Here is a 27,314-nt window from a genome sequence, read left to right as displayed (position 1 = left end):
ACCATTATGCATCGCAGGGAAAAATGTGTTTTAGTGAGTGAGAATTTGTTGGCAAAAAGGGGAAATGAGATCTGCAAATTGTGTCTAACAAGGTGAACATTGTTTAGAGTTCTTTAAAACGAGTGATCGATTCAACAAATGTGTTCAAGGCACTGAGCATTTGGTTCAGTGAAGGATTTTAGCTCAGAGTTTAGCAATTCGGAAATACTTTAAGATCTAGGTTGCATTCAAGGAAAATAAACAAACCAAGTAAGAAGAGTCCTGCAGCATCATGTAGATATAGGCAAGCTATAGCAGTGATGAATGTGTTAGTCCTGTGATATTAGTCCATTATCAGGTCTAATACTTAGAGTGCTATATGTCAAAAAGTGGAAGAAATGTATGCAGTTGTTTTCACCACGACAACACTGTTTATCCTGAAAGCAAGGCGCAATTCAGACGTTGGACTGAGCTGTGTAGAAGATTTCTGTACGTGATCTGAAAGCCCATCGAAGGAAAATTGGAGGGGTTGCAGCATCTGGAAGCACGGCACTGAAGCACACTATTGTTCTGGTGAAAAGGTCACGTTTGAAAACCAACAGGTAAACAGCCTAATATTAGAATCAGCCTTCGTCACAGTTTGACTCGTTACTAATGCACGCATAAAGGTCTGGAGCATTAACATTTCACGCAGTTCGTCAAACATTTGCAGTTTTTAGATTGATAATAATAGAAAACCCAGTCGATTTAGACCAGGGGTGCCCAAATCCAGTCCTCGAGGGTCTCAGACTAGCCGAGTTTTCTGTGCTACCAGGCAGGGAAAAAAAATCTCTGGCCCTTTTCTTTTCCAACACTGGGAATAAAAGTGTGATTTCTGTGATTGGACTAATAATGCACATGACTCCCCCACCTACACTTATTAACACCTGGTTTTACCAAGCGTCTCCGGCCTCCACACTGAGACATGATTGCCTTCTCATCGCGCTCATCACGTCACATTCATTCCATTTTTTCTCACAGCGGTTGTCGCCTGCTTCAGCAAACGTCATGCACGGCCCCAGAAAAAGCAGAAAACGTGATGCATTTGTGAATTGGAACTGCTGTGCCGAGTCTTGCCGCTTGTTTTTTTTCTCTGGAATTAAAAGCAGAAAATGAATAAATGTCAAGCGGAGATCGCTGCCAACGTGGAGCTCAGAATGTAATCCCATTAGCATTCATTTTGTGGTCATGGCGCGTCCTTGACCAGCATCAGAAGGAGGCAGGCGGTGCATTTCACGAGTCTTTACACCAGTACTTTAATGTGGACAAGCATCGTTCATGTCCTAGAAAACTCATTTTGAAGGCGTATAAGTGAGACTCCTGTTGAAGGGTTTGGACATCCAACCCCTTCCATTGTTCACAGAGAAGAGTTTCCAGCAACCATATTTAGGTGCACAAACAGTTGCATCTTCTGTCAACAGCCGCTCAGCTGGTTGGAAATGTTAAGTGTGGAGCGTGCTGGACCTAATGCTCGTTTTCATTTGTCGTGACTACTTTTGGATTTGCAAATCAAAAATAGATAATATTAAGAGGAAAGCAATATTATTGGAGGACTATAATTTAGGCCTTCAAGTGCCTGTGAATGGGCTGTTTGGAGGCGTCCCATAGCTCAACCCTCCACCTGTTATGTCTGTATAGATTGTCAATCATCCAGGTCATTGTATCCAAGGTAGTTTTCTATGTCAACTGGACTGGGTTTCTTCTCTTGAAGACGTTTCGCCTTCTATCCAGAAGGCTTCTTCAGTTCTATGAAGAAGCCTTCTGGAGATGACAGAGCTCCTCTATGACAGAGCTTTTAGTCAGGGCTGGTTCAGGCAGCCCTCTTGCCCTCTCTTTCTCTTCTCTTCTTCCCATCTCTTTCTCCTCTCCCCCTCTCCTTCTCCTCTCTTTCATCTCCTCTTCTCATCTCCCCATCTCCTACTACTCTGCTCTGCCCCTCTCCTTGTCTTTTCCTCTTCCCCCCCTCCTCATTTCCCCATAACTGTGTGTGCTCCTTTAGGATGCTCATAATATAACTTACAAAGCAGGTGTTGTAGAAGTCACTGGGATCATCACCAAGTAGAACAAGGAGGCCTCGGAGTACCATTGTGGGCATTGCCGTCACATCTGGATTTAGATTTAGGATTTAGAAGTGGATGATGAACAAATTAAGCTCAAGATAATGCAGCATTCAAAAAGTACAGCACAAAACAAAAAAATAAAAATAAAAAAAAGCAGCAAAACAGCAATCACTACTTGAAGTCACCTTACCATGAGAAATAAAGACAGGCAAAGCCTTTCATAGACTTACCCTGGCATGAACTTGCTGCACCAACTCTGTCAGGGTCACACTTCCTTTCTTTGCCTTGAAGATCTCGACCAAGCGTGGTGTGTGGTGGTCCAGGGCCTCAAATAAGTCCCCCTGTAGGTTCTTGGTGACTACCCTGTTGAACTCTGCATACACCTGCAACACACAGCAAAAAAGCATGGTGAGTAAATAGGGTTGGGCCAGTGTGGAAAAATACATTCACAACCGTTAGTTTAATTTTATTACAGTAATTAGCAGACTGCCATTTTGTATTTAGTCACGAGGCAGAATGACAGAACTACAGAAGATGGGAAGGGGAAGTATTAGAGCCACTGAACAAAAAAACAAAAAAACAATAATACAGGCGTAAAAAAAAAAATCTGTTCTGGGAAAAAGTCATAATTCTGAGGAAAAAAGTCAGAATTTCTCAGATGTCTGACTTTTTTCTCTGAATTCTGAGATTAAAGTCTGAATTCAGAAGAGGTGGAGTACTCACAAAGGAAAAACTATTTTATTATAATTATTATAATGTCAGTACTTACTTGTGTCTCCGTAAAAAGAGCGGGCCACCGCTCCTTCAAAGTTTTCACTGGTTAGGCTAATGTTATGCCGCTAACGTAATGCAAAATCCAAGTCAGCAGGCTGCCCTCAGTGCCCTGGCCTGTGTACTGGGCTGGTGCATTGGTAGCTGAGCGGGAAACTGAATGTTGTTACTGCGCAGGCACACTTCTTCTTTGAATGCGCAGTGTGAGTGAGACTGTGTTGGCTACTTATTGTTGCGAGTGAGCTTAACTATAAATAAAGTAATCTTCACTCTAAACAGTATAGTATAGTATAGTAGTAAGTATTTTGCGTTTTTCACCATGCAAGTGACTGTTACTTAATAAATACAAGTCATAAGTGCATATTGTTGATAACCTAGTAAAGTTAACTAATGTTTGCATGTCAGGGCAGCTATTGGATTTTACAGTGTTTTAAGAATCCTTTTTTTTTTTTAATGAAAATGAACCAGAAACGACATAAAATGGTGAGACCTTTCTGTCACCTTTTCTCACAGAGACCAGCCCCTTGGCTTCTGTCTTGATGCCCTTTCCCAGGAACCTTAAAGGAGCCCGAGTAATCCTCCAGCACTGTAGAACTGCAGGAGCAGAGCCTCTAGCACCAGTCCTTCGCTGAGGCACAGCGGTCCATCGTGTAGAGACTGCAAAGACTCTCCTTCAGAAAAAAAATGTACTGTATCCCATGTGGTGTTGTCTTGTCCTCATATGTGAATTTGAGTGAATAAGCTCTTGCTAAATTAAGAGAGTTTATGCACTCTCTGCCAAATAAAGCCTTATATTTTATCCTATATCACGATTTGTGTCTTTTCATGTGAATTTTTAAATGAAAATGTGCAACAGCTAAATCAACCCATTCATCACTCCTGCCACAAGCACCAAGTTCTCCTCCCATTTAGTCACTTGAACTTGTTGATGTAACTGACTGTAGATAAATCATTGTTGAACGTCGTCACCTCCTCCTGTCCGTGGCGGTGGTGGATGTGGGCGTCCTTCTGCATGACATCCGGCCAACGCTTCTGTGCTGATGTTTCCCGAGGGTAGGAAGACACTGGGACCTGTTGCTGCCCCCATGGCCACAATTAGGCACCATATCAAATGTGTACAGTATGAAGCAAAGAAACAGCACCTTCAGGAGTTGGAGAGGATGAGTATATCTATAAAGTATCCTGTTTTGTATATACATTGTGGTGTGCTTACTTTTACAGTGCTGTGTAAAATTCTGGGGATCATCTTCACCAGGATTGATGGTTCCTGAAGGGCTGCACCTCTAATGTTTCAGTTTAAGAACTGCTTTCCTTCTCTGCAGCCTCTAGTCTGTTCCTTTCTATAACAGCCAAATAATGCTAATCTGGCATCGGACAGACAGAATATGACAATGAGTTTAGGAAAAAATAGAAAATATAGGAACCTCAACATTGCACGGTAGCAGAAAATAATAGGATTTAATATAAACTTAATAGAACTTCACACTTCCCATCTCAGTTTATTATAATCCACACACCAAAAGGGTGAAAACCTCTAATACTACACAAATGCCCTCTACATGCATGTCATGTGAAAAATAGCACCCATTTATTTTGCCCCTCTAAGAACTCAAAACGAGCTAAATTACTAAATAATACTTTGTTTCGCCTCCTGCAGCTTCAGAAATAATTGCTAGATAAACAGGACATGTGGGCGGCTGGCGCGATATCGTCTTCCTGCAGCTCCCCGGCGCGGCGCGGCACGGCGCGGCGCTGAACGCGCGGCTGCGCGCCTCTCATTGGCCAGACGCGCATCTCACAGCGGGAGCGCCGGCCGCGCTCTCTGTTTGTCATTACTGCTGCCCCGTTTCACAACCCCGTGGACACTGCTGGGCTCCGTCCGTCCGCTCCCGCTTGACGTTGGTGTTATTTGAAGACGCGCGTCATGGACGCTACGATCTATCAGATCATCTTCGGGGAGCTCGGGGACATCAACTGTAGTTTGATGGACGCTTTCCAAGACACTTTTTTGGAAAACACTTCGCTGTCTTTGCTGAATACTGATGGTAAGGTGGAGGTGTTTCTTCCTACCTTCCTTCCTTCCTTTTTTTTTGGCTAAACACTTCTTGGATGAGAACAATGAACGTCTTTTTTTCCCCTCCAGGTTTTTATTGCAATGCCACAACCGACGAGATTGGAACCTGCTGGCCGAGGAGCAGCGCTGGGAAGATCGTAGAGAGACCCTGCCCGGAGTTCATCAACGGGGTGAAGTACAACACAACGAGTAAGAATTGGAATTCAAATAAAAGTTTTAATTTGGGTGGCAGAAAGGTCCCTAAACACATTCGTTTTCAAATCAAGAAAATCTTGATCTATGACTTCTGTCAAAGGGAAGTATTACAGCTGTCAAGAGAATCACCAATCTACTCATCTCTCCTCCTTTGTTGGTTATTTTCTTTGGCGGTTTGCTCACAGATGAGAATAAAACATGTGGATCTCAGTTATCATTAGGCTGCGCCTGCTGTCACCAGAGCAGCTGGAGCACTCTGAGCTGCTCACAGGTCCTAATATCACTTTAATGTTATTGATATTCTTCACCGTGAAGGCGTTCTGGGTCCACTTCCAGATTTGGCACTCCTGTGTGGAATTTGCATGTTTGCTCCAGCTACTCTTGTTTCCTTCCACATTCCCAAAAACACTCACTTTAGATACTGTAGGCACGAGTGCATAAGGGAACAGTGTGTGTGTGCGTGTGTCTGTATGATGGACAGGTGACCCGTCCATGGTGTCTTCCTGTCTCAGCCAGTGTCTGCTGGGATAGATTCCAGCACCAGTGTGACCCTGATCAGGAAAAGGCAGTGGCATTAACACAGGATGGATGGATGAATGGACAGATCGATGGACAGAGGGATGGATGGACCTTATTATTGTGATTGGTAATTGACCTGTTCTCTTAATTTGTCCCGCTTCATCTGGAAAATGCCTTTGCTGCTGTCGTTCCCATATTTCATCATCAGAAGATTAGAAAAACAGGTCAAAAACAAACGCATCATCAGGAATCCGAATTTATAAAATGGGCCTCTGCACAGCAGTTGTCCAAATCTGATTTGTCCCACCCCCCTTCCCCCCGTGACACGGAAATATGAGCCTGCGCGGTTGTCCTGTGGGTGTCCACACCCGCAGCAGTCCTTCACACCTCTCATCACAGAGGCCATCAGCCCCTTTGAGGGTGGGGATAAAATAGTGCTTTGCAATCAAACAACAGCTATTTTCCCTTCAGTTCCACCCGCGTCTCCACGTCTTGACCCTGAGCACAACCCCCCCCCCCCCCAAAAAAAAAACAGACCAGTTAGCCAATACCCGCCATTCTTTATTCAGCTCAACAGCAAAAGAACCAGTGGTTGTAATGAGAGAGCTGGGGACCACGTATCACATCACCAGATCACAACAGCACCGCCGCGTTATGGTTTTAAATGTATGTATCATGAGATCAATGACAGTGATGCAGACGCACAATTAGCTTGGGCATAAATTGCGTGGAATAACGACAGAAATGACGCGGATGCACTGAGATGAAAGGGCTGGAGGTGACAGTCTAGAGAGTAATGGCCTCCCTGTTGCGTTTTAGAAAAGGCTCAGGTGCAACGTTTTAAAGAAAAAAATGAAAAAGAAAAAAGCCGCCCAACACACGCCGATGCGCACACACAGCTGCCAGCCCGTCTCCTCTTACCGCACCCATTCGCCCCTGTATAGAGCACAATTTGGTGGGGAATGTGAATGTAAAGTCAAACCCTCTGCGACGGATCCCTGGGCGTCATTGTTGGATGGTAATACTCATAAAACTGATCTTCCAACTGGGATCCTCAGTAGATTAAAAGTCAAATGAAGTGTGCATTAAGATCAGATGCTTCTATCTGACAGGGGTGCAACAGTGGACGGGTTTCTCACTTGAGTCTTAATGATATTCAGTTTGCTCTTGTGTCGGTTTGTGCTTTTTCCCAGCTGCTTTCGAGGAAATCTCTTCATTTTCCTTCCTCCTGCAGACTGGGGACCCCCAGAGCATTTTTGCAGCTTGATTCACTCCCTGATGCAAAGGAAGTTTGGACTTTGATACCAAGCCAATATTACTGGTTTATGTTATTATTGTCAGGTTAGCCGCAGCAATCTACAGACTGTTGCTGTGGTTAAAGGTCAAGACGACTGTGGCCCTTGAAACAGTCATTTATTTATTTTTTAATAAGGCGAGTTGTGGCTTATAGAGTTTGAATGTTCCTTATTTAAAATTGTTTGCATGTTTTGGAGGCTAAGATAGCAACAGCGTTAAACCCGTTCAGCTCTGGCCAATCAGGATGCAGTATGCCTGACATTAACAGATCCCTTTGGACATGCGAGGTGAGGACGTGCGCTGGCTGCTTTGCCTCCCTGCAATCACGTCCTGAAAGCTCGGTTGTATTTAGATCTGGGAAGTCAGGAGTTCCCCTGGGCACTTTGTCGTGTTCCTTGAAAAATTCATGACTGGTATTTGCTGTTTGGCGGGGGCACATCCAGCTGGGGTAGTGGGCGGAGGGGGGGCTGCCTCATCTGCAGGACTCAGACTTACAACAGATCGTTGCGTTGACTTAACCTGTCACTGCGGCCGTTTAGTCGGCACGTGCATGTAAGGGTAAGACTGTAATTATAGATAAGTAACAGCAAATTGGCTGTTGCTCCTCTGGCTGCCGTTGTGCTCGTACATTTTAAATGTAAAGGAATAAAAGCTTTGCTAGACAAGTCAGTGTGGGTGGGGGGAACACAAGCATTGTTTGTGCACTGATTGTTATAGACACGATGCAGCCTTGCATTGTGTGATGTATAGATCCTTTTGTGAACCTGCGTAGGTGCTGAAATGGTAACATATGACTTCAGCATGGGGTTTTTCAACTACTGTGAGGACAAAATGCTCCGTAAAAGCGCCCTGTCTTAAAAAAAAAAGTTAGCACATGGAATTTATTAGCGGCAGAACTTGAGTGGATTATGTAGCTGGGTAAAACGCCACGGGGGACAGTTGTTTGATTTGATATGTATTACTGGATGATGTGACTCTCCACAGCAGCGATATCCCGACGCGATGATCATGATCCTGCTGGCTCACATTTGCTGCATCAATTTGGATCCATAAATACAAAACGAAACTGACAAAATAGGTCACGCTAACAATAGACGTAAGCCCAAACATCACTCGGGCTTGTGTTAACACAGCAGCCGCATTGCACGGCTGATGTGCAATTAGAAAATTAATTTGATGTGAAATTGCAGCACACTGTGCCTTGAACTCAGCACGGTTGCATGTGCGTTGCCGTAAACAGGATTTGACTTCTGGGGCTCAATAGATTCTCTTCCACTTGCTATATTGTGCATTTCAGAGCTCAACAGACGTCCAACTGAGACTAGCGTGACCCCAGATGCTTGAATACTCTCCCAGTTACTCCTGTGCCACAGTGTCCTCAGCACAATCAGGTCTGTTGTTGTATTTCAAAAGTGAGTTTTGCGAATCAGCGCGCTGTAAATGTCATGTAGAAATCCTCAGCTTTGAATGGCTTAAAAGGCCGACTCAGGTAAATCAGGAACCATAAAGTCCTTTCCATTTCGTCTAGCTCTTATAAATATTGATGGCTCCGCAGAATGGCTTAAGAGGTTTATGTATTTTTAAAACTTGCCGGTATTTTGCTTTATTTCTTTTTTTGAGTTTTGATGTGTACAGTACAGTAACAGTGGCTATACGTCATCTTAAGATTATTCTTTGCTGTTTCAAAGACCTATTTTCCTCTAAGCTGAGGGCAGGGCAAGATGTACTCAGCAGACTCGATGATCTTAGCAAATATGTTAGCCTTTTTTAATAAGGGTGACCCGATACTTTCTGTGATCAGGGATTTAAAGCCAGTCTGTTATAACTCAGCGAGTCAGGCTTGGTGGTTTGGTGGCCAACAGCCGCGCGTGCTCGTCAGAATCAGAGGACACATCCTGTCTGCTCACGATATACTTTCCTGGTAAACATAGCTCCATCCCAGTTACTACAATAGGATGTTATTGAGTCTGTTATCAAGAGTAATAAAGTGTAAAAGTCAACAGTATCGCTTTCATCGGCTTCGGCCAGAGCAGCGGAGCGGCTTTATGTTCCAAACGCTTCAGCCAGTGCAACGTTATCTGATTAAAATCACATTAAAATCACATTTTCGCAGCGTTATTTTGTACCACAACGAATATGGTGAATGAAAACGAGCCGCCTGGTTTGGGGATGTTCTGCGTACGTCTGCACTCCACCAACGTCTCTCTGCTGTTTTGGACAGAGGGTTGATGCTGCTGGAACCATGGAGGTAAAAACGTGTCAGGTTGTAGGCAGCCTTGCCCTCCACTGCTGACTCAATGTGTCCGTCTGAATTACTGCCAGGCTGGAAGCGGCTGCTGCGTGGCGAAGTAGGCTAGTCTAACGCTATTGTTGGAAACGCTCCAGTCGATGGTGAGAACAGCGTTAGGAACAGAGGGGGGGATTACCGTAGCATATTCAATGAACCCTGGTGAGCTGAAGTGCTTCTCTTCTACTACCCCGCTCGCCAAGCACTGGTTTCATTTCGTAAGAAAGTTTCCAGTGTTTGTACATTTTCTTTGCGCTTTCAGGGACAGGTTTATAGATCAGAGCGTGCAGGAAGTTTGCACTGATCTATGATGATCTGGCTCTGGGAAGCTCCACAATGATGGAAAATCAAATCCTGAACCCACGTCAGCTGATTAGCTCCTGTTGTTCGCAGCTTTGGAGCGCCGCAAATACATCTGTGATACATATTAGCCTTCAGCCAGCCCCTGACTAAAGTTAATTATTTAATAACTTGAAAGTGAAACGAGGTAATAACCTGATGATTAGTGTCTGCTGTGTGTGATGCCTCATATGTTTCACAGTCCTGTCAGGGATTAACATGAAACTGATCTTTCCACTTTAAATGGTGGGCAGGCTGCACATTTAAGGTATTATTTATGCTTATGCAACATGATTATACGCCCAAATCGGTCTTGCAGCGCAGATGGCTTCCTAGCTGAGAATCCCTCCCTGATGAGTCCAGCACAACCCGCTGCTTCTTAAAGGAACCCGATGATTGACCCACGAAGGATGGGAGAAACTGGGTCATAGGTTGGTCAAGCCAACATATGTGACTAACATTTCACTACCCACTGCACACCCTGTCCCCCGAGGGCCCGTCCAGCACCATCCTTTAACACACACACACACACACACAGCTCAGTAACATTCATACCTTCGAAGACATGGCTCAAGACACGGACGTGTATAGCACCGAATGCACCGCACAAAGATGGCACCGCGCCATCGTGACAGACACATGCTTGTTGAAGCTCCGTACCTTGAAGCTCCGTACCCCAACAAGTACGCTTTATAAGCAGAGCTTGATGGAATGGGTTGGTTATTTGAAGCCTGTTTGCCTCTGATTGCTGAATAGTCTGCAGCATTTTTGGCTGTGAGCAGTGAAATGTCTGTCATTTGGTGTTTTATCTTTGTAGCTCACATCAATGACACTGAATGTGTTTTTAGCTCCGTCACCTGCGATGCGGCTTTGCATTCACAAACATTGCAAACACATCTTAACCCATCTTAACTCTGAACAGACGTTCCAATTTTATGATGGGTCCTTGATGTTTTTCTCTACCCTGATGTCAATATTTTAGATTCTTTCATGCTAAAGAGAAATAGAGACCTACTGGGAGGATGTTAACAGTAACATCCAGAAAGTTCTTTGCCTCAGAAGTGTGGGAAAAAAATAACAATGCAAACATATGTTATGAGAATCAATTGAATTCTCTTGTGGTTTTGTTGTTATTGGTATTCTGTGGCAGCATATGTAGGTTGAGCTGTGTGGATCAGTGTAATATCTTCTAATCAACTTCTCTTCCGGGCCAAAATCACCTATCACGTGGACTTTTGCTCATTTCCTTTCACCAACTGAATACAGAAAAGAATGGCGGTGAAGTTCCAAAGCTCAAAAAACACACTAATTTGTCAGGAAGCTTACGAAAAACAGCTGTTGGTAAGGTTTCCGTCGTAAAAAGGTCATCTGTCCTGCTTTGCACTTGACCGGTGGCTCAGATTGAACCCAGTAACCTTCTTTAACGCAAACGACGCTCCGGGCCACCAGCCAGCTTGTCTGATTAGCGCCATCTGGTGGCAGGAATGCAAATGAATATAAATAAATAACTTCCCTCAACAGTGGGTGGCGGGGGCTCGGGCTGTTGTGAACTGGGAGGGTTCTCGGTTCGAGCCCCATTGCAGGCAAAAACATGGTAGGTAATAGGGGAAGGTGCTAAAACACCTTCAGGGCACTGCCGAGGTACCCCTGAGCAAGGTACTAAACCCACAAATGTTCACATAGGACCCTGTGATGAACTGGTGACTCATCCAGGGCTGGACCCTACCTTCGCCCATTGTGTCCCCTCCCCGTTACCTCGAAAGGGTTAAAGGGGTAAAGAAGATGGGCTTCGCTCAACAACCTCATATACAAGTCATAAAAGTCATGTCGTGTCAGTAAATCAAAAATGTTAAATATCTACGAGTACAAAGACTCTCCCAATTGAGTCAAATTGCAAACAAGCGTGTTCGTATATGTAGACATGTAAAGAATTATCAGAAATTAATTAAATTAAATACAATTAGAACGATTGCATTAGTTTCATTACTGTTTCAGGCTCTTGCTTAGTGCCTCTTTGTTTTTGCTGTTATCATTTATCATTTATGGTTAAGAGTAAAAATATCTCTTCTATTATTTGCACCTTGTGGTAAGTAACAGAGTGTATATTTAAATTCTGGTACAGGAACCTTGCCGTAGGGAATGCAGAGCTAAATCATGAACACATTTCCCAACCAGAGCTTAGTTTATTACATGCAGTCAACCGTAATAATAAGGGTTCCAGTATCCAGCGCAGCACGTCGAAAAGCTTTTTCACTCCCATCTACACACTTGATTGACCTGTTAATCAAAGGTGAATTATCCTCAATTCTTATTATCGATTTAAAAAAAAAACAACATCTTGACAAGATGACTGTGAGCTCCAGGGAAAATAAATTGATGTGACATGTTTCAATGAGTGGTCACTTTGCTTAATGGAGTCGGAGATTAATCTGAACTCCTTAAACAGGAAATATGTGGAAATATTAGCTTTATTCGTCCCTGGGGTAGATCGTTATGACATGAGTCTGCAAACACATTTATCTCTGCCTTGGGGTACAATAAGGTTGGGCTATTTTTTTCATTCCAGGCTGCCTGTATTGAACAATCAGGAACTGATTGGAAGAGAAATACAGTAAGATAGAATGCTGTTGTTGATGACTAGCTTGGTAATGTAAACTTTAAAGAGCAGAGCAGCGGTTGAAGTTTAGCATCCCATAAATGCTAAACTCCTTTAATGCGTATGGTAACATGGGACCCCTGAGTTTAGTTCATAATTTCCCTGATCTACGTTATGCATAATACATGTCTATTACTCCCTGCATGTGTTATCATAACGGCTGAAGACACAATGAGTAGACCACAATGAGACATTTGGAACTGGCTCCACTTGTCTGCTGGACCCTGGCTCGACGGTCCCTCAGGACAGTGCTCCCAGGCAAATCTTTTCAGATAATTCAGTCCTTTGGAGAGCATGTGCTGATAATGCCAGAGAGTCAGAGACTTTGTTCTGCTTCTGAAAGGATCAGCACCTCTGACAAAATATATAATAAAGTGAAAGTGACAAGGACAGGACAGTCTTCTTTTCCCATGAAATGGTGCAGCTGCCACTTGTGGTTGGAATCAAACCCGGCTCGATCCGGGTTTCAGCAAATGTTTCAGTGTTGTGCGGTTGGCATGAAAATGTCGACTAACACTAACACTTTACGACATGAACTACGGGCCCGCGTGTGGAAATTGGAGGTTTAAATGAATTTGTTCTACATGATGTCGCACAGGGTGCTGGAGCATTTTTGATGCCTTTTTCCATCTTGGAAACATGCAAAAGGTTCTTTTCCCTTGGACAAGGTGGGGGGGGGGGTCGGTCACAGGGGGGATTGTGACCTGTGTTAGCGTTGCAAGCGTATGAAACAAAATCCAAAGATCCAATCTGGATGCAGATCCCTGCTGTGTGAGCGCCGTAACGCAACAGCTGGAGCTTATCCACAGTCATTATCACCAGTGTTTCCATTTCCAGTAGCAGCTCTGCGGCACAAGTTTGGTGCATCCCAGAAGTGAGTCTATTTTTGCCTGAATCTGCAGGATGAGGCTGCACAGACTCTCATTTGCCCCGTCTCAATGTGCTGTACCTGTCTTCCAGCTGTCTTCTCTCTGCGTGCTCCAATTTGTCACTCTTATTTTAGAGATTTTATTCTTTATTCCTTCTTTACGTTGTATTTCTTTTCCTTTTTCCCCTTTTTTTTTAGCAATTGAGCTTTAGGTGCTGCATAATGATAAAAGCTGTGCATAAACTGCAAAGCACTAAAATTAAGTGCTTTAAAATGCTTATTCTTGCCCTAGGCTATGCATAAAGTTGATTCTGACACCCTCTGCTAGGTTCCACTGCAGGAAAGTAGCTCAGATCTTACAGTAAGTCCTCGCCCAGGATGTCAGATTATTGTCAGGTGGAGGACAGGTGTCACACTGATGGGCTCCTTCCGGAAAGATTTCGAGGATTTGTGTTCTACAAGGCTGTTTTTCAGTCCAGAACTTCTTCCTCACCAGGGGCAGAAGATGGAGATCAGCAGCTCCTCAGACATCGGTGTGGGACGTCATTCATCCATGTCAGATTTAAGAAGTGGTTCAATCTTTTTAACCTCTCCTTGGAAGACATTTCACATCTCATCCATCTTAGATTTTCCTTGTACGGTGTTTAGTAGAGCAAGTGGAGATGTGCAGCTCTGTCTCTCCTGTGTCGCAGCACTCCTGCCCTACTTGTTCTTGGGCGTTTTGTCTTCTTTGTGAGTTGTACTCCGTGGTTTGAAAAGTATGGAGATTGTGTCAAATTTCCCACTCCTGACAAATAAGGGGCTGGTGATGCTTCTCGTGGAGCTAAAGACTCTGGCTCCAAACCAGATTTTTAAAACTGAAGAGAGGGTGAGAGAGAAAAGGGTCTTCTAAAAAGGGACTGCAAGTCCAGTGGCCTCGTACTGAAGGTTAGGTCTAAAGAGGACACCAGTCAGGACGCATTAAGCATGTTGGAAGGGCTGCAGGTAGCAGACAGCAACAGAGGAGTACAACAGGTTCCCTTCAATTAAAACAAGCAAAGATGCACTATAACAATACAAGGTAGCATTAAAGTTATGCCTTGACACTGTTAAGAGGGAAGTAAATTCTTCACACCGCCATTTCTCAACATGTGGCAAGTAGTGTAGAAGTCTGATAGAAAAGCTGCCAACAGTTGCGAGTGGCTTCATGCTGGAAGGCTGGGACAGCGCACTCTCACATCCGATGTGTTTCCTGATTTCACTTTCCATTTAAGTGCCAGTCCAATCATCATTTTCCTATAAAGTGTGATGGTGTCACTTGAAGCTGTGGCCATCAAGGTAAATTATTTTTGTAATTAATGCAACAACCTTCCAGTCAAAGCAGGGAACGCTCCAGCAATACAGCTAAAACAAAGGTGGTAATAAAGTGGGTTTAAAATGTCCAAGGATCCGAGTTTATTACATTTAGAATAATTTAATCCTGTAAACTAAAGCATGAATTTGTTCATTAAATGTCGGTAGATGAAGTGTGTTAGAATTATCTAATCCTTTGGAATATAAATTACATCACTGAAGTTTGCATTAATATGTTTTAAATAGAATTTAAATGCTTACAAGGTAATTTGTTACCCAGCAGATCCCTCAGTGTGATCGCAGATTTAATTCTGGGATGTCGGCACCGCAGCAGAATTAATTTCTCCTAATCACACGTCGTGCTGTGGCCTCCCTGCTTTGCCTGTTTTAGATACGCACGCATCAACACGCTGGCTTCAAATTATCATTAAGCTGCTAATTTTCCTGAGTGAAATAAACAAGCATTAAATTTGCAGGATTGAAGTTCAAATGGCCCAGAGAAACGCTGGGGTGTTCAGTCACTTTTGGGATATTGGCTCATCCCCGATGGGACAGTTTCACCCACACCCAAACAGAAGGCCACGGGTTTATGGACTAGTTCACAAAGCAACTTAGACAGCGAGCTAATCTCAGCATGACAGTAACTGTGAATTGAGAGGATTTAATAACCGTGAATGTTTTTCATTTTGTTTTGTCTTTTGTTGGATTGAACCCATCAATTGCCTCAAATGCCCCCCCACCCTTCCTCCCCCACCGCCCACACACACACCACACACACAAATGAAGAGATACATGTCAAACTTAAGCAGCCAGCAATCAAACACGCCGCAAGCAGAGGCGGGGTTACACAAGCTTTAAGTGAAAAATGCTGTCAGGTTCAGATCCTGTGGCATTGTTGCAGAGAGTCAATCAGCCGGAAGGAGAAACACCTCCGCAGCAGCAGCAGCAAAGTGTCTCCCACATTAGTGATGAACGTGAATTACTCATTTAGGTGCCCTCCCGAGCGGATGACTGAATCCCTTATTGAGGAAATGCTCCACAAACAGCCTGAAAGCTGTTCGATTCACAGCTCCTTTCCCATAAACCAAGCCTTCATTCATCCAACCCTTGAGTGGCCACGCCGTTTGCGTGCGCCCTATGTATTTGTGCATCCAAGAAAAATAAGAACATTGGCAGGGTGGACAGCGGAGGAGGGGAGCAAAGCTGGCAAAGCGTGATTCAGCTGGGAATATTACATTTGTTTTAGCTCCAGTCGAGTGTGGTCGGCATCCAAAGGTTGTTAACACCTTCATGTGGCAGCTTTTTACAAATTAAAGAGAATAAAGACCACTTTGGTAGGAATTAGCCTTGTAAATATCAAGTAATGTGCAATAAAGGGTGTGTATTTATTATATAAATATAATAAACAGATGGTGAGCTAGAAAATGTTCTCCCTGTCTCAGTGATTTAAGTTATTTGTGGCCTGATAAAACAGCTCACAGGGACACATTTTGCAACCTGCTCCACTTCCTCTATTTCTGCACTGTGACTGTTTGACAAACACAGTGTGATATTTGCCTGGAGAGCCTGAACAGCATCTAAACACGACTCTGATCTGCCGCTGTAGCCGCTACCGCTGTCTTAGATCCCAGATTTTCCACAGTGGGTAATGTTTTAATGTTTGTCTGTAGAATAATGCACCACTTTTATGGCTGCGTGAAGATAAATGCGGCCGAATGATCTCCCCGGGTGTTGCAGACACCCGTCACCCGTGTTGACGCTATGCGACTCCATTGTCACGCAGATGTTGTTTTGGTGTGATTGTCCATAACACGATACAAACCATGTTTGAAGGCGTGTGTGTGTGTGTGTCTGTGTGTGATCGTGTGGATGCAATATCTGTTATTGTTTTTACTCGTGCCTCCCAGAATCTTTAAAAATAGAATGTTGGCCCTGGGCCTTTAGCTGTGGGGCCCCCTGCTCCGTCTATGTGACTGTCTCAACCCTGCCCCCCTTTCCACCCAGCAGGACATCAGCAGGAAGGTTTCCCCATGTGAGCCTGGTCCAGCTGAAGGTTTCTTCCTGTTAGATTATTTTCCTGCCTCTGCTGCTTGTTCAGCGGTCAGACTGAGACACTTTGTATATAAAGATCAGTTCATTACAGTGGGACCTCTACTTACGAACGTCTCTACATGCAAATTTTTCAGGTTACGAAGCGTCTTGTTACGAAGGAAATTTCAGGATACGAAGGTCAAAATTACGCTACCGCTGCTACTCGCAGCTCGCGGAGTTTAGCGAACACAAACTTGCTTGTAGCTGCTCTGCCATTGGCTATCGCCTAGCATTTTCCTGTCATCCCATTGGCTAGGAGGGACGTCAATATGTACAAGTTTGTGTGTATCCCAGCGTTGCCTTCGTTTCATTTTTATTTATTGTGGGTGTTCGTATGTTTGTCCATTAGATGGCGGTGTTACCACAAGTGCTAACGTTCATCGCTAGAAATGACGGCTAATGTAAGATTAGTCTGTAATAGAGTTGCTGTCTAATAAGTCATTAATTTATTTGCCAGTAGGCTACAGAGTTCTGTCTATGACCATGGCTTACATATATAACATTACATATATGCTTATTATTATATAAATGATGGATTATTGTTTGTATGATGGGTTGTGTTTTTATTACAGTACAATTGGAGCCACATCCCTGCGTTATCTTGAGCTTATTCGCGCAAATAACTTGGTGTCCTCACCACTGACACAAACCAAATTTGCAGCTCCGCTTCAACGGTCGATTTGCCCCAGTTTATATGCCAGGCATGCGCGTGGCAGTCAGTGCATATCACGCTTGCTTAAGCCGCACTGCAACTGTGTAAAAGCTGCATGACAACGGATCAATAAACATGCGGAGGCAGTTTCAAGTGCTTTGGAGATTTAGCCCGGTTTGATTTAAGCAGCTCTCGTCTGCACCAACAGCTGACATCTGGGATTTTTTTTTTTTAAATCTGGTCAACAACAGGACAGCAAATATTCCCTTTAGTCAAAGGGGATCATTCCTCTTTTATGGGGCCTGTTTATGTCTATTTTAACCTGTTTGTCGCTTTGTGGATATGCTTTCCAATGAAAAAGCTGGCTGATGTAATGAGAATGCCAAGGATCTTACTCTGCTAATGACAGATTTGGGATTCAAACTCAGTCCTTGAGGGCCACAATTCTGCTGGGTTTTCTGTCCTACCAGGCTGAAAATGCATTCAGTGGGATAGAAAACCCGGCAGGATCATGGCCCTCGAGGACTGAGTTTGACATGCTCTAGATGCATGCACACACACACACACACACACACACACACACACACACACACACACACACACACACACACACTTGTCAGTCAGCTGTACAGTTGCTTCTTGATAGACAGTTATTATAAAAGTTCATTTTTTGATGTTGGTGGCTGATATGTGGAAGAGAGGTAGAAAATAAAAAAAAGAAATTGTGCACAAGAGTATATATTGGCTTTATGAGTGCCGTGAAGTGTTTTCCATTGTCAAGAAATAAAGGCCCCTCTGAGAGGAGGGGAAAATGAGAAATACAATTCAAAGTTGGCTGGAGGAAGCAGGTTTTAAAAGATATGTGAACTGTCAGAGTAAGAGGCTTTGCATAACCCCGGACTGAATTTTAAAAAAAAAGAAGAAGATGAATTTGTATTCGGCACAGACCAGATTAAAGGACTCCAGTTCACACCGAGCTCCTTGCGAATTGCTGGGCTGGTTTAGCTTACCTAGCAGAGACAACATAGCACCACTGCTACTGCAAGGAGCCGGGCGGAACAGAGGACATGACCAAGATGAACAGATGGGCCTTTGATCTCTCTTTTCTTCCCTAAACTTCACTTTTAAATGATTTCTTGCAGGGAGTGCTTACAGGGAGTGCATGGATAATGGGACATGGGCTTTGAAGAGCAATTACTCCAATTGCGAGCCCATTCTGGAGGAGAAGGTTAGTGTTTAGTTGGCATAGCGGCGTTACTCAATAACTCGCAAAGAGAGCAACCATGTGTTGTGTTGATTTTTCATGCCTCTTGAACAGCAATATCTTGCTTTTCTTCCCCATGTGGTGCAATTAAGATCTGATGTGTACTTCTAGATGAATTAACAAATCAGTATGGAGTCTGTGGTGCTTTAATCACAACAGGAGGGCATACAGCCATGATTGTAATGAGTTCTTGATCTGATCCTCTCCTCACGTCTATTTCTGGACCTTGTTCCATTTTCTCACATATTTTTAAACCTGAGAGCCGAAGTATGTCAATGACATTTGAAACCTTGAGATAAAGAATTCCTAAAAGTTCTCTTTTTCTTTGCTTCAGTTGAATAAATATGTCATTTGTTCTTTACAGAGAAAATATCCTGTCCACTACAAAGTAGCTCTGATCATCAACTACCTCGGCCACTGTATCTCCGTGGGAGCTCTGGTCGTGGCTTTCATTCTCTTCTTGTGCTTAAGGCAAGTACAGAAATAGTACCGTCTAAATGTGCGCCCCTATGCTCGAGACCACAGAGGAGACATTCAGGGAAATTCATTTAATGTCCTGTTTATCATTAACTCGCTTATGTCAAATGAACAGACCTCAACACAGATGACACACAGGAGTAAAAAAACAGCCCCCATTCCCATCAGATGTACCTTTTCTGTGTCCTGAGATAATTCCCTACCCAACACACTCATACACACACACACACACACACACTTTGCACTTCTGTCTCTGTAAGGACTTTTATTGATATGATGCATTCACTACCTTCTTGTTTTAGCTTTAACCTAAACCCAACCTTAAGTTTTAACCCTCAAACAGCCCTTTGGAGTTAGCGAGGACCGGCCAAAACATTTCCAAAAAATGTCCCCACTTTGCGGGTGACATGAATGTCCCAGTCCTTAATAGGTCATAATTACACACACACACACACACACACACACACACACACGCACACGCACACAAACACTACCCAGAGGATGCCAGAACAAAGCAGAGAGCGTTAGCTGGGAGCTGGGTCGATGGGATTCTGAAGTGAAAGTTTTGATTTTCCTTCTTCCCGACGGCATCAATCAATATTGTGTTTGGTTGGTGTGTTGGAAATTTTCTGAAAGAAGTGTTAACACTCTCACTTGAAGTTTATGAATCTAGCATATTCACACTGCATGAGGCTGCAAATGTGATGGTTTGACATCTCTGACATGCATGGAATAAATTTAGACAGAAAAGATTTCCCAACAGCAAGACTTCATTTAAACATTCATTTCTTTGCATGTAGCCCTGCGACCCATCGCAAATAGGAGATGCGATTCAGCCCACTTTTATCGCTAAATTGCAACCGTGCTAAATAATTGAATATTTTGCAGCCTGTTAGATTCTCCATCTGCTTGGCCAAACATGTACAGCAGCATCAGCGCGCTGAAGCATTCTCATCCCGTGGAAAAAAACATACATGCGTGAAAAAGGGCTTTTTTCCCCCCAACGCAGGAGCATACGGTGTCTCCGTAACATCATCCACTGGAATCTGATCACCACCTTCATACTGAGGAACGTGATGTGGTTCCTGCTGCAGCTGATCGACCACAACATCCACGAGAGTAATGAGGTAACGCCGTTGGCACGATGCTCAGGTTGGGAGAGTGGCGTTTCCTTTTATTTATTTTTTTTAACTTTGAGTGTTTTCTTTTCCAGCCGTGGTGCCGACTGATCACCACCATATACAACTACTTTGTGGTGACAAACTTTTTCTGGATGTTCGTTGAGGGCTGTTACCTCCATACTGCCATCGTCATGACTTATTCAACCGATAAGCTTCGGAAGTGGGTCTTCCTTTTCATCGGCTGGTGTGAGTGTGTCCGCGTTGACAGTCCATTATGAACACTTATGCTTGTGTGTGGAGGGTTCGCAGTTTGCTACACCAATGACACATTTTGCTGGCGAATGGAAGCCGTAAGTGTTAAACCCACAACAATTCAGCCCCGGAGGTGTGACGCAATCAAAGTTTGATGATGTGCTTTGTGAGATTATGCTAATTTATTACATAATTGCTGGTGAGAGGCAGTATGAGGGGAGGAAGGATGTTTATGACTCCAATTTTAGCCTGAATAACTTTAATCTCTTGGTTAAATGTCTTGGAAACTTTTAAGGTAACATGAATTAGTAAATCTAGTACAATTACTCAGGTTAAATCTTGTGTAAAATTGCAGTCAATTTAGTTTTCAGTGACAAAGGTACAATTTTAGCTTCTTTAATGTGACTTTTTATGATATAATACAGTTTTTTATATGAAATATATACTGATATACTTGACTGGTCAGAATGGTGGTTTGATATACGTTATGCTGAAAGATGTTAAGAATAATTGGAATCTGGACGGTTTCAGAGCATGTGAAACCATAATCTGCCGTTTCCTTCAGGTTAAATGATTTTGTTTACAATAATGGAATATTCATTTTCAAATTTTGACTTTCATTGAATGTTTGTCCGCAAGTACAGCAGAGAGGAAATGGAACAGGTATGCAGCGGAGTGTGGATAATGATAAAAATGAGCTCTTAACTTGTAACAGATGCCCTGTCATGGCCACATGAATTATTTACACTCACCTTGAATTACATTAAGCTATTACTTAAAGCTTTGTTCAGCCTCTAATTATGAAGTAGAAGAAATGCAGCCATTAACTTCCAGGATTAACTGTTTAGTTGGTATTTATATTCTCTTTGAGAGAGAATATATACATATCTCAGTGCATCAATAACATTAAAAATGAAAAGACAAATGGAATATGAGGTATAAGTATAAATGAACACATGATTATTTGGCACTGGTGACTTAAAAATGGAATTAATGGCAGGGCTATTTCACTCATATTGGCTTTATGTGTAATATTTCAAGATTATTATACCATAATGGCTTAATATTGTCAGGCCGGGACTCAGAATAGGAGTTGGATGCAGAGAAAGAGTAACAGCAAAAGCCGACTTCATTTAACAGGATCAATAGGCTTCTCAACAATTAAGATGCAATACTTATAGGTGAGGAAAAAACGCACACTAAATAGAAATAATCATCACTCTCAATGGAGGCAGATGAAAAACAGCTGTGAAAAGACTAAACCAAACCATAGAATAAGGACAAAAGACCAGGATAAACAACAGGACAAAGGAAGATGCAGGAGATGTATACAGATGGGGGTAATGGGGAACAATCAGCAAATCAGGGAAGACAATTAGGAGAGTTACTCTTTAAAATAAAACAAAAAACAACAGTACAAACCATAGCGTGGTGGGAATTTCTTTTTCCGAATGACATGAAACGTTGTTTTTCAGGTATTCCATGTCCTATCATTGTAGCCTGGGCCATAGGGAAGTTGTACTATGAAAACGAACAGTGAGTATTTAAAAAACAAACAAGTCAGGGTCCAATGTTCATTATTGAATGCCATTTAATCCTTCTAACAGGTGTTGGTTTGGTAAAGAACCTGGGAAATATATGGATTACATTTACCAGGGCCCAGTTATTCTTGTTCTTCTGGTGAGTAATATCAGAGAAAATCCTTATGTTGCACGCTCACTGCTGTTCATTTTCAATCATTCTAATGCATGTACGAATCAATAAACTGAAGTAAAAGCACTTTTCTAATGCCTTCCACTTTCCCCTAACATCAACCTTTGTGTCAGAATAAGCTTCCTGATGCTTTAAAGTGTCCGTCTAATAAGAAAGCTGACGCTTTTGTGAGCTGTTACGGTTGATAATGGTGCACCAGTTAGACATCGAGTGCTCGTCAAACAAGACCTTGTTTGTGCTTCCCACTTGTTGTAAATAAGCAGCAGGTGTTAGTAGCAGGAAATAGCTCTCAGCGAAGTGTGGGAGGCCTCACCCTTATTAGTTTTGGTGTTTCTTTTTCTAGATTAACTTTGTTTTCCTGTTCAACATTGTGCGAATCCTGATGACCAAGCTCAGAGCTTCAACCACGTCTGAAACAATACAGTACAGGTGAGTTCAAAGGCTGTAACCTAGACTATACTCAACATTGAAATGCCGTCTTGAATGAAATTGAATTTTCCAAATAATGACCATTTAGTGAAAAGAATTCTCGGATGATAAAAGGCTAAATAAACTGAGTGGAAACTAAGTTATCCCAGACTGGTGCATGCATGTGTGTGTTTTTGGAGGACTGCTGCTGCTAGCATAACTGCTGGTGAATTATGAGTGTCTTCTCACCTTTTATTTTAAGCAGCCGTCTCCTCCTCGGGAGGTGGCTCAGAGTTTGAGAGTTTTGCTGCAGATGTGATGCATAAACCACAGATTTAAGAGGGAAGAGTCACCCGGCAAATATAGTCCAGCTCCAAACCTCTGCAGAACATGTCCTGGAAAAGAAACAGTGATGTCATTTGTCAGACAGACAGACAGACAGACAGACAGACACTACTACTTTATTGATCCCTTTAGGGGGTGTCCATCAGGGAAATTAGCATCTCCAAAAACGTACAGCACTGTACAAAAATTACCCACCACCATTACACACCATTAAACCTATTAAAGATAATAAAAATAGAATAAAATAAGAAATAAAATAGAATAAATTAAAAATAGAATATAAATATAAAATATAAAACTATAAAAATGTAAATAAAGCCATGTGAGCATGTATGTTTTGTTTTAAAGAGTTTATTGTGTTAATTAACCCACATTACCAAGAAAATATTATTCACAAATGGGATTCACCATACTAGGGCCAATTATTTTAAAAAAAATAAACATGCAATAATCAAATCTTTTGCTTTAACATAATTCCAATTTTTTTTTCTTTTGAATAATGTTTAGGAGCTTCCGGTGAGCTCTGACCTCATCATTTGACCCCCAATTTAAAGCTTAGGATTCACATAAACACCCTTGAGGCACTGCTTTCACAAGCAGGCTGTCATTTCCCCTTGACCTTTGACCTCTGAGCATCATAACATCATCCAGTCAGTTCTGTTTGGAGTTAAACCATCCTAAAACTTAAATGAACCTGAAGCCAAAAGGACATCAGCAAATGAAAGTACAAGCCTCTTCAACTGGGCAGAGTCCTTTAAAACAAATGATAATAAGCGATCTATAGCTGACATTCATGTAGGTGTGTGTGCGCGTGTGTGTGTGTGAGACATCGATATAATGTCACATTTATTCATTCTTAACAGATAGAGTGCGTCAAAACCTGACAAGTTATAATGCTAATATTAAGTCAAGCAAAAGCCATATGTGTGTGTGTGTGTGTGTGTGTGTTTGTTTCTCGTGTGATCCTGACTCAGAGCTCTGACGCCTGTTTTCACAGAAAAGCTGTGAAAGCAACACTGGTTCTGCTGCCTCTGCTGGGCATCACGTACATGCTGTTCTTCGTGAACCCTGGAGAAGACGACATCGCTCAGATCGTTTTCATCTATTTCAACTCTTTTTTGCAGTCGTTTCAGGTGAGAGGGCGAATAACGAAGCGGTGGGGCGCCAGCCAAATGCCGGTAAACCCACACGCACGCGGAGTGACTCACGCTGCGCGTTATCTCAGGGCTGCAGAACTTCTTCCGAGCCGAACTTTCCAGGTTGTGAATCTTCTTATGGGCAGATGATGTGAAGCAGCGCCATGTCTGTGCTTACAGACAATAAAGCCCTCCTGCTTGCTCAGAGCTCTGCGCTGACAGGATTAACTTTGTCATGCCGGCGTGATTACTCCTCCGTGGCCATCTTTTCCCTTCGATCCTCTGCAGAAATGAGAGGAAGACACCCGTTCCGTATTTACTTTAAACTCCAAGTATTATATGAGACACGTGTCCACAAATGCGACTCTCCCTGTTCATCTAAGGACCAGCTAATTGGCAGCTCATTAACTGTTGGAGGTTGAGTAATGTCTCTTTTTTTCTGCAGGGCTTCTTTGTTTCAGTGTTTTATTGCTTCCTAAATGGAGAGGTGAGTCAGTGTGTTCTGCAGTATTTATTCCATATTCATCAATTTAATTTAACTCTTCTTCTGCTTCCTAATGTAGAATGCTAATAAAGCCAAATGCGGTTATACTGCTGGTTATTTATTAACCTATTTGGCGCTTCTACTCTGATGACAACAGGCTTAATTACAGTATTAGCAAACACAGGTTTGATGGCTGTTGCTGGAAAATATTTTTATCTATATCCACGTTGAGGATTTTAGAGTTAAAAATCCTCACATGCAAATCAAAGATGACAAGTAGGTGGATGACGCCTGCGACCAAACACGAGACTGTTCTTTTCCTAATAAATCAGACTATTAATAAATCAGACTATTATTATTATAATGGAAGGGTTGATAAATGTCACTAAATGTCACTGTAATGTGTGAAGGAGGCTATTTGGATACTTTACATGCAACACGTCGAACAAATGAAACCCGCTTTATAACACGAGATCTTCCCACTTTCAAATCCTCATTTGGTTGGATTTATATGCTCACATTGGTTTGAGGGCATGTTCTGAAAATGTGTTGAAATCCTCATCACCGCCTGACTCCTTTATCTGCTTGAAAACAAACTTCAAACATTTATTCCACTTGACCTTCAGAATGAAAACCCTTTTCCCATTTCCTTTTTGATATGAGCATCTGTCATTCAAACTCAGCATCACCGAGAGAGGCTTTCCAGTCATTTTTCTCTATCGCCTCCACTGCACTGCAGGTGCGCTCTGCTGTCAGGAAACGGTGGCACCGTTGGCAGGACAACCACAGCCTCCGCATGCGCGTGGCCAGAGCCATGTCCATCCCCACGTCCCCCACCAGGATCAGCTTCCACAGCATCAAACAGACCACAGCTGTGTGAGCAGGGGAGTGAGTGCACAATCGCCACCGTATCTGAGAGAACGGACTTAATCTTTCTGTCAAGTACGAACATCCGGAGTGATTTGTTTACACAAGGCCACAACGCGTCCCTGTGGGACCAAGCTTGTGAGTGCGGGTCGCGTCAGCCTCAAAACAGCCCGACACTCACCGGCATACAGGCTAGAGGAGATTATCAAATTATCTGATCAGGTGCTCCCATAGTGGCTTCATCGTCTCTGCATTCATGAGAGGAGGCTGGAGGATCTTCTGGGACTCTCAAAGCGTTGCTGTGAAAATCTCGCCGTTTCGATTACGTGTGATAATATTGAGAAGCCAAAAGTTGTCTCTGAGTCAGCTTCCCAAGAAAGAATCAGACTCTATGAAAGGAAAAAGGATTTAAATATAATAAAATACTCATTCTTCTGAACAGTTCTGAGATATAAAAGAGTTTCTGTGTCCACCTCAAATCACACAAGCCTTTAGAATATGTCCTCAACGATACTTTTGAGTCAAACAAAGCTAGACTTAAATAGTGTTTACACTACTGAACTTCCTGCCAGTTCTGATTGTTTGTGCCATGTATAGTTTATTTTACATGACTTTTCAAGTCAATGTTGTCATCATAGTGATGCAGATTCTGATTTGAATTAGAGAATTACATTAAACTCTCTGTGTGCCATCTGATGACATTTTCACATCACAGCTCATGAAGATAAGATTCGGGGTTGAGATCAATTTTCATGGCTTCTCAGATCGGACTGATTGATTGTTGGTTTGAAACACGTAATGGCAATTTTACACTCAATGGCAATCAACTGTCATTGTTGCGAAGTAATGTCTCAGTTCAAAGAGTCAAACAGGTGTAGCCAATCACTCCATACAATTAAGACATTATTTCAGTGTGTGTGTGTCTTCTTGTCCATGCTACATAATGAGGACCAGAGCACATAATTTACCAAATGAGGACATTTTGACTTTTGCTAGCACTACTCGATTAGCCTAGCATACCCTGAGGATAAAAAACAAAGAGATGGCTGAAGTGCTCTGGTTGTCTTTCAACCTTTTAGTGCAAATTAATGACCCTTTATTATTATTGCTGTTATTACCACTACTACTTATAATAATAATAATAATAATAATAATAATAATAATAATAATAATAATGTCTTATGAATGGAGAAGAGGGGGACAGGCTTAGCAGTCATTTCATATGATTTAAGACAAAATGTCAGAGTGTGTGTGTGTGTCTGTGTGTTTGTACATGCTGCATAGTAAGGACCAGAATACGTCTTTTTCTAAATGAGGACGTTTTGCCTCAACTTAACAAGTTCAAAGGGTTGTTTGAAGGTTGGGCTGGGCAGAGGTATGGGTTAGAGGTTTTGTGTGTCTGTCTCTCTATGTGGGTGAGTGTCTGAATGTAAAGGCTCTGAAACTTGTATTTAAAATGTAAAATAAAATACTTTTTATATTTTATGCTCCTCAGTTGAAATTTCCATTTTTGTTACATTTGTTATGTTTAAAAGTCCAACATAACTAATGGAAATGTTCTAAGGTGGAATTTCTTTCAGAGCCAAAGAGCTGCTGACTTCTATGATTTCAGCGTAATATTTCAATTGTTCATCTGTTAGAACTAAAAAAAAAAATCCATTTTCAACTGCACCAAAGAGACAAACTGAGATTATGTCTAGAAACTGTCCACATTTTATTGTCTACGTGTCGATATGTTGCCCAGATATTTGTCGAAAAAGAGGAATTTTGCTTTTTTATGCCATTAATGTATAGATGTACTTCATTCATGTCCTTGAAGATAAGATGCAGCGAGATGTCAAATGTGTCCAATTATTGCTGTACATAAAAAGACAACTGATGTCTAGATTTGAGTTGAAAACAAATGTCTTTCAGCTAAACCCATGTTGCCTTAAAACAAATGAAATGAAACGACTCTCTCTGTATGATGTCTCCATAATGTACATTTGACCTTCCACATGTGAAATAAAAAATCTGCATTAACATTTTACCCTCTTTGTCCTTTCACGTCTCGGTATAATTGAGAATCATCTGTAAATAACAGTCAATT

General features: G+C 42.4%; 1 protein-coding gene and 1 long non-coding RNA gene across 3 annotated transcripts; both read left to right on the top strand.

Annotated features, from left to right (window-relative positions):
- Positions 1–3,631, top strand: LOC115248027 (uncharacterized). The gene is made up of 3 exons (XR_003887054.1): positions 1–92; positions 424–581; positions 3,363–3,631. It is a non-coding gene; the product is annotated as an uncharacterized lncRNA (long non-coding RNA).
- Positions 3,632–3,924: 293 nt separating this feature from the next.
- On the top strand, positions 3,925–27,252 carry LOC101061221 (corticotropin-releasing factor receptor 2). 2 transcript variants are annotated; one of them, XM_003975329.3, is made up of 12 exons: positions 3,925–4,894; positions 4,993–5,112; positions 18,301–18,386; positions 18,787–18,893; positions 19,909–20,026; positions 20,113–20,266; positions 21,748–21,808; positions 21,880–21,952; positions 22,329–22,414; positions 23,736–23,871; positions 24,320–24,361; positions 25,098–27,252. In XM_003975329.3, exons 1-12 carry the CDS (start codon positions 4,774–4,776, stop codon positions 25,236–25,238), a joined length of 1,245 nt encoding a protein of 414 aa, XP_003975378.1. In that variant the 5' UTR covers positions 3,925–4,773; the 3' UTR covers positions 25,239–27,252. The 2 variants fall into 2 exon arrangements, with proteins under 2 accessions (XP_003975378.1, XP_029687325.1); XM_029831465.1 differs by lacking the exon at positions 3,925–4,894 and adding an exon at positions 8,231–8,324 and having other exon boundaries at positions 5,007–5,112.
- The last annotated feature ends 62 nt before the right edge of the window (positions 27,253–27,314 follow it).

The sequence above is a fragment of the Takifugu rubripes genome, chromosome 22 (genome assembly GCF_901000725.2).
Source record: "Takifugu rubripes chromosome 22, fTakRub1.2, whole genome shotgun sequence".
NCBI lineage: Eukaryota > Metazoa > Chordata > Actinopteri > Tetraodontiformes > Tetraodontidae > Takifugu > Takifugu rubripes.
The sequence above is the reverse complement of the archived record's forward strand: the minus strand, read 5'-3'. Positions and strand labels throughout refer to the sequence as shown.

Bases quoted from the DNA above. Each gene is read 5' to 3' on its own strand.
- LOC101061221 (XM_003975329.3), top strand. From the start codon at position 4,774: ATGGACGCTACGATCTATCAGATCATCTTCGGGGAGCTCGGGGACATC. The intron at 5,113-18,300 runs GTAAGAATTGGA...GATTTCTTGCAG, and splicing joins GGTGAAGTACAACACAACGA to GGAGTGCTTACAGGGAGTGC. The intron at 24,362-25,097 runs GTGAGTCAGTGT...ACTGCACTGCAG, and splicing joins ATTGCTTCCTAAATGGAGAG to GTGCGCTCTGCTGTCAGGAA.